General features: G+C 36.6%; 1 protein-coding gene across 2 annotated transcripts in view; it reads left to right on the forward strand.

Annotated features, from left to right (window-relative positions):
* LOC125663780 (cholecystokinin receptor type A-like) overlaps positions 1–10,122 on the forward strand; it is a 33,388-nt gene extending 23,266 nt beyond the window's left edge. For both annotated transcript variants that reach the window (XM_048896151.2, XM_048896150.2), the window contains one exon: positions 7,788–10,122. In XM_048896151.2, coding sequence (XP_048752108.1) covers positions 7,801–9,090 — 1,290 coding nt within the window. In that variant the 5' untranslated portion in view covers positions 7,788–7,800 and the 3' untranslated portion in view covers positions 9,091–10,122. The remainder of the gene's footprint in view (positions 1–7,787) is intronic.
* The last annotated feature ends 6,423 nt before the right edge of the window (positions 10,123–16,545 follow it).

Consider the following 16,545-nt stretch of genomic DNA (forward strand, 5'->3'; position numbering starts at 1 on the left):
GCAAATTCTAAATGACCATGTCTATGAATTAGAAATTAATGTGAAATCCAAGACAGATTTCAATGATACAATTTCATACTACTCGACGTTCTGTTTGAGAGTAGACCAAAAGTTACGACTTGAGCAGATAAAGTGTGAGATTCCGATTGCTTGACAAGGTCTTAAAGGGATGTGAATGGAAAGACCAGTCAACCTGTGTTGTACCTGTTTGGCCGCGGAAGTCTGTAAATCGGAGCGCAAAATTCAATTCGACGTCTTCATATGAATGAAAGATTCTCGAGAGGGATGTTAAACAATCAATCAATCAATTCAAAGTGAAGAATTGAAAACGAGATACGATTGACATAGAATACATGCACTTTAAAGATATATTTCTTATCTTAGTATTGTGTAGGAGGATCAATGAAGCATGTGCAAACGTCTGAATCCTTTCTTAAACCCCTCAGATCACCAGCTGAAACTGCACATTTTTATGAAACATTTTCAGAAACGCGTGTATCATGTGCCCTATAGTGTATCTTCAAATGTCGTTTCAAATTTCTTCGCATTAATGTTTTAAGCATCCTAATACGACCATGATGATGAACGCAAACATACTACTTAAACCTCGCGCTAATTTAGTAAATAGTGCTTGTATTGTACTACGGCTTTAGAATTGAAGTGGTTGATTAGAATGTCACTTTCAACAGTTGTTGAACACAAAGACATCTTTATATACTGTCTGGTACAGTGTTATAAATTATTGAGAAAACTCATCACACTCCATCGACCATTATTGGCCATACTTCAATTTCAGCATCTTATATCTTCATTCGAGATCACCTCCTACGAACAGGGAAGGGTTTCCGCGCTTTAATAAATCCGTCCTTTCATTTCTAGTGACCATTGTATACTTGACGGGAATGAATTTTCACGATTATCAGAGCTAGTGATAAAGGAACTTAACAGCAAACTATTATTAGAGCTAGATCTATCAATATATACGCAGGATTTGTGGTTGAAACTGATCATATTGATGTCTCTATCGGCGGTCTGGCTGTATTCAAATGTCCAATCAGTGCGGAAGAGCGCAGAGACATTTAATGCGCCCTCAGATTCTCAAAGACAGTGCATTATATCGCTTAATGAGGTCACGAACATAAGAGCTCGATTCTTGGTCGTGTACAAAATGCGAAAAAGAAAAGCACCGGAAACAGTGCATAATACACCCGTCACAAGCTGATGCTTTTCTTTAGCCATGACTTTACTGATAATACACCCATCACAAGCTGATGCTTTTCTTTAGCAATGACTCTACTGACGGTAGTACAGATGTATCAGTCATCATCACGCTGCAACATACTTTCTTTTGCACTGTATGAATAAAAGGTACAGTTTGTATAGGCTTACATTCCACAATGCTGCGCGAGTTATTTCCTCCAGAATACAGAGGGCGCGCAACACACTGCGGTCCTCTCTGTATGGTGTCATATAAGGACTTCACTATTTCCAATTGTAATTTATTGCCAGTTAAGGATTTTTTTTTCTAGAATTCGGAATTAAGTGTAATGATGAATATGTTCGACAACCGAAACACAAGAACACAATTAGATATGCCTGGGATTATATGTGCAAACCAATGTACATGTATGCACGTTATTATCTTAAATGTATCATTCCATGCTATACAAAGCTAATTGTTGCTATGTACTTAAGGTTCCAATAAACAGAACATGTTAATTATCTCGAACATTGGTATCTCTATTGTAATATTTCTGTTGAAATATGTTTTTGGCGTATGATTCAATTTTTGAAAATTAAATTTTTTTTCTTGTATTGTTGTGCACACAAATAATAAACAGGAACGTAGCAACATTGCGGTCCGCCCCTTTATTATTACATGCAAACTTGCAGAGTTCACTATAGATAGGCTGGTTAATTCCACCCTTCTCCTATATTGCAATTGGTTGTCGTCCGTCGTGCGTTAACAATTGAACATTTTTAACTTTTTCTTGGTAACTACTATTCCAATTCTTTTCAAACTTGGTATGAAGCATCCTTGGGAAAAGGGGGACATAAATTGTAAATTTCAGGACTCCTGGAGCCCTAAGGGCAGGGCAAAAACTGCTAAAAATTGACCAATTTTCAAAGATCTTCTTCTCTAGAACCGCACATGTGTAAGTAAAACTAAATGCATAGTGATGTGGAGCAGGAGGCCTCTACCAAAATTGTAAATTTCTTAATCCCCGGGGTAGGGGTTTTGATCCCAGGGCGGGGCCAAATTTAGTATATAGTGTTCATGTGTAAAACATTGAAATAACATCTTCTTTAGTGCTATTGACACTCAATTGAACGTAAATGGATATTTAGAAAGAGCAAGTAGTCCTTTACCAAAATTGTAAGTTTGGTGATCCCAGGGGTAGGGGTTTTGGTATTAGGGTGGGGCCAAAACGGTCAGTTATCAAATGTGTTAAGAATGTATTTTTTTAATTTCTTCTTGATAACTATCATTTAAATTGTTTTCAAATTTGGTATGAAGCATCTTTTGAACAAGGGGGGGGGGGCATAAATTATAAATTCCAGGACACCTGCACCCCCCCCCCCCGGGGGGGCCTTAGGAGTGGGGCAAAAACTGACCGAATTTACCAATTTTCAAAAATCTTCTCTACAACTGTACATGTGTAAGCCAAACTAAATGCATAGCGATGTAGAGCAGGAAGGTTTCTACCAAAATTGTAAATTTCATGATCCCCAGGATAGGGGTTTTGATCCCAGGGCGGGGCCAAACTTAGTATATAGTGTGTATGTGTAAAACATTTAATTAACACCTTCTTCAGTGCTATACTAAATTGAAACTAAATGGATATTCAGGAGTAGGTAGTCCTTTACAGAAATTGTAAATTACCTGATCCTATGAGAAATGGTTTGGTTTCAGGGTGGTGTCAAAATTATAATGATTGGAATGACTTATTTAAGTTTGCTAATACTGTATAAAATCTGAATGCATACATAGAAAAAGCAGAAAAGAATGTACAAAAAATGGTGAATTTCACAACCCAGGGTTTTGATTCTAGGATGGGTCCAGATTTAAGTCATATCTTTTAATGCTAATACACATATTATATTTTGTAAATCCTTTCATCAGTGTATGCACTTTTCAGGTATTGAAGTTTTAAGAACACATCTTGTTTTATACTTTTGCTGAACACTAGAATTAGATATTCAGAAGGGGATGTTCTTTTAGATTCCATAGCCAATAGGAGAAGTGATACTTTTCACTAATACTCAGGTGAACGATAAGGCCTGTGGGCCTCTTGTGTCGTGAATTTTAGTAGCAATGTAAATTTAACCGATGAACTGAAAGATCAGTCATTGTCCTCTTCCCCCATAATTTATGATTTAGAGCTTTGGATTTTTAAAGATTTGCTTGTGAAGAATCTTTAAGCAATATTGTGAAGTCAACTTATTCTCCGCCCGCCCCCCCCCCCCCTCCCATTTTTTAAACGATGCGACGAGCCTGACTATAGCACATGCGTTCATTGTATTTTTAATTCATGTCTGTTTTTTTCTAAAACATATTACGTTTAAAATTATCGGTATTAATTACATTATAACTTGGGCATAAATAAACGTCAAATGCGGTTGTAATATCGCCCCCTCCCCTCCCCAACCCAAGGAAGTGCACATTTTAAAAAAATCTCCATGAAATCGAGGAAACTAAGCCTTGTTTTTATCATAGATATAAAACAACCCGTCAAAACTTAGCATAATAAAGAATGTGGTAACGTTAGTTTCAACTATACACTGTTAGTACTATTCATGTAAAGCGTAGGACCGCAATGGTAAGCGCGTCCCAACTTCCAGTGTAAGGGGAGTACAGATGTAACTGCAAAAATGTAGGCCAATTGTGACTTTGATAAATAGACAAATTAATTTAAAAGCCCTGTATGTAAGATATTTTCCTGAAATTGACGTTCAACAACCTGCAGTTTTCTCAAAAATTGAAGAAAATAAAAATACCTGCCACATGCACATTTTCAATACCCATACAACCACGCTATTAAATCAGATGCCAACTTGAAAACTGGGAGGAGTTGGGTGGACAAACCATGTACTCATTTTGAAATATTTCCTCAAAATTGACAAAGTTCAACAATTAACCTGTAATTTTCTCAAATATTAAAGAAAATCAATATCCTTGCAACATGTACTTCTTCACAACTCATACCAACACTCCAGTAAATTAGAAGGTCATCACTTTAAAAAATTGTGGGAGGAGTTAGATGATCAAAGAATGTAACTTTGTGAAGGGGCAAACCTACAAGAGAACTCGAAGTGGATTAAAATGGCAATAAGATCTAGAGAGACACACAAAAAAGGTACAAGCAAGTTTAAACTTGATATGTGAGAAATGAAAATAGAAACGGAAAAGTACTAACGGACAGACGCAACACATACATGAATATATGCGTTATTCCAATGTGTTCAGCATGTAACATTCTTTACGAAAGAAATATTCTAAACAAGAGATGTTTGTAAAACACATATGCCCCCCATGGTGCAAAATTGAAAAGGGTTATACACACACACATCATTTAATTGAGAGTAGTATCATCAATTCAAAATATTGAGCAAACATTATCTTCCTATGTCAAGAGTGGATTGACCATGTGACCTAAAAATCAATAGGGGTCATCAACTCCTGAAGACGTACCAGTGTACCAAGTTTGATGTCTGTCAAGCAAAGGGTTCTCAAGATATTGAACGGACAGTATATTCCTATGTCCAATTTGACCCTTGACTTTTGACCATGTGACCTTAAAATAATTAGTAGTCATCTTCTCCTGAAGATATACCAGTGTACCAAGTTTAATGTCTGTCAAGCAAAGGGTTCTCAAGATACGGAGCAGACAGTATATTCCAATGTCCAGTTTGACCCTTGACCTTTGACCATGTGATCTGAAAATCAATAGGGGTCGTCTTCTCCTGAAGACGTACCAGTGTACCACGTTTGATGTCTGTCAAGCAAAGGGTTCTCAAGATATTGAACGGACAGTATATTCCTATGTCCAGTTTGACCCTTGACCTTTAAACATGTGACCTCTAAATAAATAGAGGTAATTTTCCCCTGAAGATGTACCAGTGTACCAAGTTTGATGTCTGTCAAGCGAAGGGTTATCAAAATATTGAACGGACAGTATATTCCTGTTTAGTGTGACCCTTAACCTTTGACCATGTGACCTCAAAATCAATAGTGGTCGTCTTCTCCTGAAGTCGTATCAGTGTACCAAGTTTGATGTCTGTCAAGCAAAGGGTTCTCTAGACATTGAATGGTCAGTATATTCCTATGCCCAGTTTGACCCTTGACCTCAAAATCAATAGGGGTCATCTACTCCTTAGGATGTACCAGTGTGCCAAGTTTGATGTCTTTCAAGCAAAGGGTTCTCAAGATATTGAGCGGACATTATATTCATATGTCCAGAGTAGATTGACCCTTGACCTTTTGACCTGAAAAACAATAAGATCCTCTTCTACTCATAACTAACCCACATATGAAATATCATTATCATCAAGTGAATGGTTCTCAAGATATTGAGCGGACAACACATTGTCTACAGACCGACCGACCGACATGTGCAAAACAATATGCCCCCTCTTTTTCAAAGGGGGGCATAAAAATGTAATCGAAGTTGGAAAACTGGTAACATTTATACCTCGCAACAAAAGCTTTCCCATGATATCAACATCACGGAAATCTCTCCAAGGAAGCGATGGCACTATATGGTCGCTTATTTTACAGGATCCAAAAAATATACTTTAGATGGATACTAGCTATATACATGTATATGGGTTTTTTTTTAAATATATAAACAAGAAAAAAATGATATAAATCAATTTTCATTTATAGCAGTTATAAAAGGACTAAAACCTAACACAGCACCAAAATATGTATAATTAGGTTACAAAACAACTACACATGTTATCTGAAACAAAAACAAATAATGCCAGCAAGAGTTTGTTCTTTCAAACCGTTTGACATACACTTGCCAGCTGGCCGTAAGTCAGAGAGAGAGAGAGAGAGAGAGAGAGAGAGAGAGAGAGAGAACATAACAGTAACTGTTATGGATCTATAATACTAGCCTATAATTACAGGGAAATAATACGATGAACAACAACACGAAAGAATACTGTAACTGATTAATTTCTGTAAAGAGGTTCAAGACCAAGAAGTTAACGTGGATATATGTACATTGAACTCGCAACATCTTAAAAGTGTTGAATAAAAGAAAGAGTAATACTAAGAGCAAAAAATAAAAATAAAAATAGCCTGCTCGTTTAGTCGGATAGACTAGTCGTCTACATGTATATTGCGTCATCTATTCAACGTAAATGTACATGTATTAATGTGGAATGTTCTTATCTACCCGGTACGTTATTCAAGACTCAATTTCATTCAAATAACCTACACAATATTCCAAAATTGATTAATGGAAAGGTGAAGATAACGAAGAGTGATCAATCTCATACCTCCTATAAGGTTTACAAAATTAAGAGTTGGGCAAACACGGACCCCTGGATATACCAGAAGTGGGATCTACACTGTGCATGTACCATGTCACACTTATTTCTACGCCCCTGAGCGCTAAGCATGGGTCTAAATATGTGATACTTCACCTACAGCTGGTGACGTCTCAATAGGAGTGAAAAATTCTCAAAGAAACCAACCAAAGTATAGTAAAAGTTTAACATTTTAAATATCTTAAAGAGGTTCGCACCTGACATTTGGAGTAATGGAAAAAAATAAAATAAAATTGGAAATTGTATTTTTAATTTTTACGTTGAAGAAGAATTAGGAAATTGAAAGTAAAAACTAGGGTCACAATGTTTCTTATTGAGCAACAGTGTTTTAAGCATGACCTTTTTGCACTTAAAATTTATTCAATTAAACTTGATTTGTCTGTTGGTGTCAACACGATATAAGCAACACATATCAATCATTGCATAAAATAGATACTGAAGTATGCCTTCTAAAAATAAAAGATTTAAAAAAGGTTAATACAAGTAATGAAAATAAATGACCTTTTTGCACTTGATATACATGTACGAAAAAAATCATATCAAATTTGAGTTTAAAAAGACATTAGGAGTAATGTCAATTTCTAAAATTTCAAGGTCTTGCCTTAAAATTTAAAACGGAACTACAAAAAGTGGGGGTTGGAGACCAAATTTTTAAATCACTGGCGAAAATGCTGAATTTTTATACATTTCGAGTAAATTAATTTAAACTTTTTAAAGAATCGGTGTTCTGTTTGAAAAATATATCAACCAAATTAACAAATTACAACATTTGATCTAGTTCCACGTCTCAACTACTTGTGTCATAAATTATAAAACTGAAATACACGTATAGGAGTATAAAAATAGAAGATATATCAGATGAAACAAAAGCTGTAATATCACGTAGATTTAGAACTTTTTGATTAATCAATGTCATTTTGTACGAAATCAGACACGCCCATAACAAGCATGGCTTTGTATAATATATAAACAGCAGATACGCCTGCAATATTTAGACCTTCTCCAAATACTCATTTATAAAAGAAAAGGAACTGAGGCAATGGATTTTACGAATTAGACAAAAACACCCAACAAAAAAGACAGAAGTGGTCATGACAATCACTAATGTGGATTCAGTGTATGAATTTATGCTACATGTTTTAACTCCTGTTGAGACAGTGTCATTCTATAAAGACTAAATCAATTTTGTTAAAGTTGTACATAACTCTAGTGTTTTTGTTTACTTGTAGATTAGGTAACAAAATGTCAAACAATTCCGATGTGGTGGAGACTCCAGGAGGCGGGGAATTTATGATGGAGGATTTGGGAAATTCGGAATATGCGGCTGTTGCGATACTTATTATTTTCTCCGTCATTGGGGTGTCCGGCAACGCACTTGTTTTGTATGGGTTTTCTATGTTGAAGCCAAAAATGACTTCGACGATATTCATATTAACGCTGGCAGGGATCGACTTTACTTCCTGTCTCGTGACTATTCCAGCTACGGCGGCTATGGAACTGTCGCAATTCAAGGTGCCTTATGATCCCTTGTGTAAAGCCTACCACTTTTTGGTGACTTCAACTATACCATTCTCGGCGTTTGTGATGGTAGCTATTGCCGTGGACCGCTATTACTGCATATGTAAGCCTTTCATCCAGATCATGACAAAGTTTAGAGCCAAGGTCATTGTGTGTTCGCTTAGCGTTCTCGCACTTATCATTGGATTTGTGAGCTGCTTAAACTTTGGCGTTATTGAGCAGAACTCTCACAGAAACGAGACAAACGCGACACTAGAAATAAAAGCCATGGAAGAACTTCTGTCACCGGATGACCCGGAGGTCATTAAGCTTAAAAAAAAACATTTTCCAGATCCCGTTTTACTTTGTGGAAATACCAAGAAGTTGGGAGAAACCTTTTATACGGTGTATAGTACCATTTACGCATCAATTTATGCCACTTGTGGGGTTGTAGTTATCATTCTCTATGTAATCATCTACCATTTCATCCTCACTCGACGACAACGACGACTCAGGACCGAGTCTTTCCCATGCTGCACATTTAGTAAATCACAGTTAGGGGAACCCGAAAATACCGATTTCATTTACGTTAGTCAGGAAACCCAAAATACCTCTGTTCCCGAGGACTCCGATAAAGACGCCAATTTGAACGGTCCCATGATAAAACCAAACAACGGGAGTCCACCGAATCCAAAATTGAATAACGACACCCCGCCACCAAAATCACGACAGAAGAAAAAGAAAAACCACAGGAAATCGGATGCTACATCCACGTTCCGCCTTAAACAAGAGCGGATCCGCGTAAATAACATTAAAACAGCCTTAATGTTATCTGTTGTAGCTCTCGTATTCATTGCAGCATTTCTACCAGCATGGCTCATGAAGCACAAACTCATTCCCTTTAACGTCATTGTCTTTTATATGTACTTTATCTACAATGTAGCAAATCCCTTTATTTACGCCTTCATGAACCCAGATTTTCGACAGAAAATGGCTGTTGCTGGTGCACGAATTAAGAATCAGTTTCGGAAGTAAATTACGTAACAAATAACGGGATGTTCCAGTCAGGCGAAGCTCTTTAGGGCTATTTAATAATTCAAACACCCCACCTTAGTTACGAAAACTAAAGTATTTCAAAAATTTGAAAGACAAGAGATTTAAGTTTTCGTGTTGTTTTATTATATACATTCTTTATGAATGTACTAATATTCATCGAATTTGTATCCATTAAATGTACTTAATATACAACGTACATTTAGCTTATTGACAAAAGTGGCTGTTGGTGATGCGAATTAGAAGTAGATGAATTACTCGCGGATGCGAAATTCCATACAGATTGGAGGAAATATATACATTAGTTACAGAAAATAATAACGTATTGTGAAAGTCATGTGACCAATTTACAGGAATTGGTTTAATTCCTTCATCGGTATCTATTTAAAATTTTAACAGATTTATGTTGTTGCTCAACTATAGTATTTACCATGACAAGTGTCACAACAGACCTACTGTGATTATGATGACGGAGACACTGCATGTCACGATAACTATTGAACGAAACCAGATCATGAAATGATACGTCAAAGGAAAACAGTCCTTACAAAATAGTACTACCATGACCTACGGTTTGTCCTTACAAAATAGTACTACCATGACCTACGGTTTGCTATAGTGAAAACGTTGATGCTTAGATGTAGTGAAAACTTTAAATTACTAGAGTGAATATTTTGATATTCTAATTATCTGTAGTAAAAACCTTATCAATATGATTTATTTTGGGGGTATAATTGAACACATTGACTTCTGAATAACCTTTGTGATGGATATTTTACATTAACTATGTCAATAAAGTAATACATACGTAATTTACCTTCAAACTGATTTACATATCTCATAATCTTTGAGATTCAACGTACTAAAACTTTTATCCAGTGACTATCATTTCGTTAGGGTAAATCCAATAATTTATGAACTGTAATATAAAGTACGTTTAATTGTTGTGATATTCATACAATGTTTTATCAGATATTTTATTTTGTTGTGAAGATATTAAAGTGACTCTCAAACTGTGCATCTTTTCCTTTAAAGATTACGGTGTCATATTTCTGCCATAACTTGACATATAATTATGTCGACTTGTCAGCTGTTCCACATTTTCACATTATATTTTAATTCTGATGTCAATAAAATTCACGGCATATGCTGACATCTACGTTCGGTAGTAACATCTAACAAGTCAACATCACGATCTGATATCTGAGAAGTCAACACAACCATCGGACTAGTCGAAGAAAAAGATTTGACAAGTTGCGATAATGATCTTGGTTAGACTTGCCAGATAATCATGTCGACTTGCCATTTCATTACGTCGATCCGTCAGATTTTGGCCGTGAAAGAATTATACCTGCATTTTCCAAAGTTCGGGCATATTATCGTCCGTTCACCTGTCACTTTCAAGTGTTTGACACTAAGTTTTTCTCTATACTAGTCTGAAGGACTATAGATTCTATAATTTACTAGTCCTGCTGATTGGTGACTAGCCCGGTTACTGAAAGCTGTCACCATTCCCGGTGAAGGGCCGCAAATTCTAGGCCTATGCTCGGCGCTTACGAACTTTGAGCAGGCGAGGTTCTTTATCGTGCCACACCTGCTGTGACACGGGGCCTCGGTTTTCGCGGTCTCATCCGAAGGACCGCCCAATTTGGTCGCCTCTTACGACAAGCAAGGGGTACTGAGGAACTATTCTAACCCGGATGAAAGTAGAGGTGACAATTTAAACAGTACCAAAGTGAATGACAATGCATTAGTATATACACGTATAATATCCTCAGCCAAAGGTTTATATTGTCCAGAATGTTTTTGTTTTAAAAAAGTGACTCCCGTAGGGACCCGGGTTAGAATAGGTCTTCAGTACCCCTTGCTTGTAAGGGGCGAAATCCCGTGTCACAGCAGGTATGGCATGATAAAGATTCCTCCCTGCTCAAAGGCCATAAGCGCCAAACATAAGACAAAATTTTGTAGCCCTTCACTGGCAATGGTTACGTCTACATGTTCCCGAGAGGGACGTTAGACAATTACAAATATTTGTTAGTTCTTTCCCTTATTTCAAACATAGGTGGCGCAAGACTCGTTTAAGTAAGTAATTTATTTTGGGCCCAGAGGCCGGGCATACAATAAATACAAAGACCATATACATAAGTCATAAAAGAGTGATTATTCAGAAGATAGATGAAGAAATAAACTTTACATGTTCATGATAAATCAACTTTTCTTTATGATGAACAACTATATACAGGGGCGGATCCAGGAATTGTGGTTACGGGGGGCGCCACTTTATGAGGAAGGGTGCAGGGCGAAGCCCTGGTGGGGGTCCAGATTTTATGGGGCTTGAAATATTTCTCCTATTAAGCCATTTGTACTATTTTCTATCATTTTAATAAGGTGAAAATATTAAAATTACCCAAATTTTAAGGGTTTTTTGAAAAAAATTAAGTTCTCCCAATAAAGTAATTCAAGAAATCAAAGGATTTTGTCATTTATTTCTCCAGGAGTGGAAGAAATGATTCATTCTTTTATCGTTTAGTACATTTTCCGAAACAAGATACCGCGATTTACCTCTAAATCCGCCACTGATATATGTAATTGGCAAATTTTGCAATAATAGTTACAATCGCTGCTCATAAGTCAGATAAACTTTTCTCTGTTACATAGGTTTATAAAATTCTTCCACAAAATGTTGAAAGGTTTGCGTAGGTGTTGGTATGCTACACAGTCTGATAGAAAATGGAATTCATCTTCTACCCAGTCAGACTTACAGACAGTACATTTTCTCTCATTTACATGTGGTTGAGTTCGGTTTGAATAGCTAAAGAGTGAGAACTGATTCTGAAATGTGAAATATTGCAACACATAGGGTTATGAATTACTGAAAAATATTTTTTCTACAGAATCTTGTTTCGGATAATGCATATGTTCGTAGTTATACCCCCCGCAACAAGTTGTGGGGGGGGGGGGTATACTGGAATCGGGTTGTCCGTCTGTCTGTCTGTCCGTTCGTCTGTAGACGCAATGGTTTCCGGGCTCTAAAGCATTATCCTTTCCACCTACCGTCACCATATCATATATATGGACTACCCATGGGATGAAGATGTTCCCTATCGATTTTAAGGTCAAAGGTCAAGCGCACTGGACATCGAAGTAGCAATATGGTTTCCGGGCTCTAAAGCGTTATCCCTTCCACCTACAGTCACCATATCATACATATGGACTACCCATGGGGTGAAGATGTTCCCTATCGATTTTGGGGTCAAAAGGTCAAAGGTCAAGCGCACTGGACATCGAAGTAGCAATATGGTTTCCGGGCTCTAAAGCGTTATCCTTTCCACCTACAGTCACCATATCATACATATGGACTACCCATGGGATGAAGATGTTCCCTATCGATTTTGGGGTCAAAAGGTCAAAGGTCAAGCGCACTGGACATCGAAGTAGCAATATGGTTTCCATTTAAATTCTTCAATGGCTTTTTTCATCGCATGGAGATGCTGTGTTCCTAGATACCTTTTGGGTCATAATACTGAAGTTTTACCTATTACCAACACCCTTTGGGAGATTGGGGTAAGCGGGGGGTATTCTTAGTGAGCATTGCTCACAGTACTTCTTGTTTTACCAAATTGTTTGTCCGCATTGTCTGAGAGTGTATTACACCACTGATGTTCAAAAATTTCATATACCTTATTAGTAACAATTGAAACAATATTTTTATCATGTATAGGGTATTGTATATCCAACTCATTCAAAATATAATGAATGCTTGTGTTCCAATTGCTTTATGTCCTTGTTGACTTCCGGTGTACATAAGATTTATGAGAGAGTGTGTGTAAGCTTTTTGTTGTGCAAACAAGGGGCGGGGTAGCCTTCCCAAAGCTTTAAAAAAACAAACCAAGTGGATCATTGTCATCAAACGAAACAGCGACAACGGTCATTTCACGTTCCATGCAGCGTCGTGCGCCAGAAAGACTATGACGACTTTGTTGCAGAAAGTATTTACGATGGGTTGAACATTTGCTCTGTAGATCGGCATTAATGTTTTATGCTGAAATTTTAGTTATTCTTAGTGATATATCTTAAAATTATATGACTCGAATCCTCCCTTTTATGGACTAGATGTAATCGCACAGGGAAAATTTGAGTCATCAATATGTAAACGGAATATGGTACGGAAATATATTTAAGATTTCATTTAAAAATCAACTTTAGAATCAACCAAGATCGTCAAATCATGAATGAATACGGTTGCTGACAGCAGTCTGTCCTGAAAGTTTTAAAAAATAAAGTTTGAATCATATCTACTTTTATCAAAATTAAATGCAAATTCATAAAGCTGCAGTCTGATTAGAACCAGCTCCCCTTCAATCGTCGTCCTGACGGTGATAGAAGAAAGGGGCTGGTTTTAATCAGAATGATAAATCTGTAAATTTATTCAAGTGAAGTAAATAAAATTTAACTGTCATAGATACAATATTGTGTTGATAATAAAACCCATACATATTGTACATCATTGCATTAGATTTTCCAATATTCACTTGTAACTTCCAATATGAAGTATGTTAATTCAAATTGAAAAGTGTACCACATTTATTGAGTTATGTATTTTAGTGTTAAATCATTCGTTTGATGATTCCTCATGGTACATATAAGCATGATAAATCGTTATACATGTAGGTAAACACGGGTTAAATTATGTACATCAGTTTCCTGCAACACCGTGACATCGGGTTAATGTCATTTGGATACAACCATTCCTACGCAGCTAGAATACAATCGTGCTTTAAACGCAGAGTATCAATTGGGGGGGGGGGGGGGGGGGGGAGTCCTGCATCTTATTGTTATAAAGAATTATGATGTATTGTATATCATATATTCAACCTGAACTACGGTTTAGATTGAGGTTTTACGCCGTTTTGGGGCAATATTTCAGCCATTTTACGGCGGTTAACTAATTGAAACATGTTTGGTTGTGAGTGTTTGAGTTTCCCTGACGGCCCCCAGTGAGCCTACTCTTTTTCGAACATCAGGGAAACGATCGTTTGCGTGTCAAAGGGGTTATGATTCTTGATACGGGACACCCTTTAACGTCCCGGACATCCGACGGACATAAAAGTTAAAAATGCATAACAAAAATCATTTCGTGTTTATGAACTACGGTTTAGCATGTAAAGAATTGGTTTGTAGTTAAAAACGTTCAATTGTATTGAATTTCATTTATTTAATCAATCTGACAGAGGAAATTCGATTCCAACTGAAACTCTCAACGAGCCCTCTTTTTCGCCCAGAGTCTTGTATTACGTTTTCTAAGTTCGTCTCTAAGCGCAGTTAGGACCCATGAACCGTAATCTGCCATCGTTACTAAATATTCAACAAATTTTGAATCTAAACATGTCCTTCCGATGCTCTCTTAAAATGGAGGTTAGAAACGCCTTGGATGTAAAATGATCATGCGCCACCTGTAATCAAGTTTTTATTTGCCGTGTACAATCAATCAATCAAAATAGTGAAAGGTGTCAAATCGAATCCTAACTGAAGAGGACAACACTGAGTATCAAGAGAATTATTACCGGTAAACCGTAAAATTTTATGTAAGCTGCTAACTGGATATCAAATAATCGTTCCAGGTTTGTACAGATTTCTTGATAATATTGTGATCTGGTTCCGTCCTCATTACTTAGCACACAAATGTAAGAACTTCAATTCCAGTGATGTTTGTGCATATGCCACTAAATGCTAAGTGAACGGTGGGTAGAGTGTAAATGCAGGAAATGAAAGGCCTCCATATGTGTGAAAACCACGCTCTATCTGAACACCTGTTATGAAAAATAATAACCAATGGTTAGCCACTGTGATATGACTTGATTTATTTATTCCCAATTAGATATTTTTCTTCAATGTACATGCATTGTACTCGTATATGTATATTTATTCAGGAACATATTCATCAAATCTTTAAAAAAAAAAGAAGATGTTGCTTAGACCCAAAGACCACTTCACAGGGACCATTTAGACAGAGCTCGCCTCCAAACAATATATTTACCGAATGCACCAAATCGACATGCGAGAGAACAACCCATCAGGCAAGATGATGGTTACAGAATAAACGACTCTAAGCTGTTGCAGCCGCAGAGACTTGCACTAAACTTTGATTACACACCAGAAACTAATGTGTATTAAAATACTAGTTAATTTTGAGCGTGGTAGAATAATTACTAAACTAACAAAGATGGACATTCGGAATACTCGTCATCTGACCAATAAGATCAAATTAGTTGTTGTCACCAGTTGGCGTCTATTGCCCGCTAACTAAATTCTACATGAGAACCACTGAATGAAAATTAACCAAACGTGGCCGAGTTCTTCCAGAATTGCTGTTTCCCTAATGCAGATTCGTTACGATGATTGTGAGAGTAGATGCCCTACAAAACCTACTTCTTTCTGAAAAATTATAAAACATTGCTATAAAACAAATCAAACCTTTTCTCTTTTTTATTTGCAATCTCATCTGGTGGTATCTTGCAAGGTGCAATTTTTTGGACGTCTCCAAGGATTAACCCATTTATGTATATATTTTATGCATGTTCCATGTACTCTATAACTTGTATTTGTACTTTCACTACATGTATTTTTCTAGTCAGTCTCAAAGGGGGATCACACTTTACCTGACCCCTATGTACATGTTTCAGCAGGTATTGTTTATTCAGGTGATCCCCCTTAATGGTTTGTTATACATTTTACTTAACAATTTACCTTATGTCATTCAATAAATGACATATTCGACAAAACTGCATTACAGTGTTGGGTTATTTGTTACTGCTTGGACGGTTTCTTCTCATAGGAGACACAAACCTTTTCTCTCTAAACTGCTATTAAGAAAGGTACCTGCAATTTGATACCGGTTTTTCCCATGCAAAGAAATAACAGTCCGTAAAACATTATGCTGACACAAGCATCACTCGAAACATCCGTGTATACAAAGTGAAATTTATTCCCTACTGTAGAATTTGCTTTGAAATGTTTTAGGGACAACTCTCAGATTGTAAAATGCTAATAAATCTGAACGGAAATAGGTATAACCAGAAACGATACTCAAGTAATCTGATTATCTCTCTTTAATGTTAAATACCAAACAAAAGCAAAAGAAGTAAGTGACCGCTGTCAATAAAGCTATGTGGAATTTTCATATGCAAAGTCAGTTTTCCCTTTTGTTAGTAACCATGCTTTATATTCACACCTGTGCCGAGTTCTTTCCATCTGTAAAATACAAAATAATAGAATAAATAGTGTATGTTGTATTTGGATGGAAATGAAAACACTCAAACAATATTATCAACAGATAATTCAATTTATGCCGCTTTGAGAATTTTGTAGATTTTTACACCGTCGGATAGTAACGGATTTTGAGCCAATCAAATTCTTTGTTGATATAGCGTCCTTTTT

Source organism: Ostrea edulis, chromosome 1 (genome assembly GCF_947568905.1).
Source record: "Ostrea edulis chromosome 1, xbOstEdul1.1, whole genome shotgun sequence".
Taxonomy (NCBI): Eukaryota; Metazoa; Mollusca; class Bivalvia; order Ostreida; family Ostreidae; genus Ostrea; species Ostrea edulis.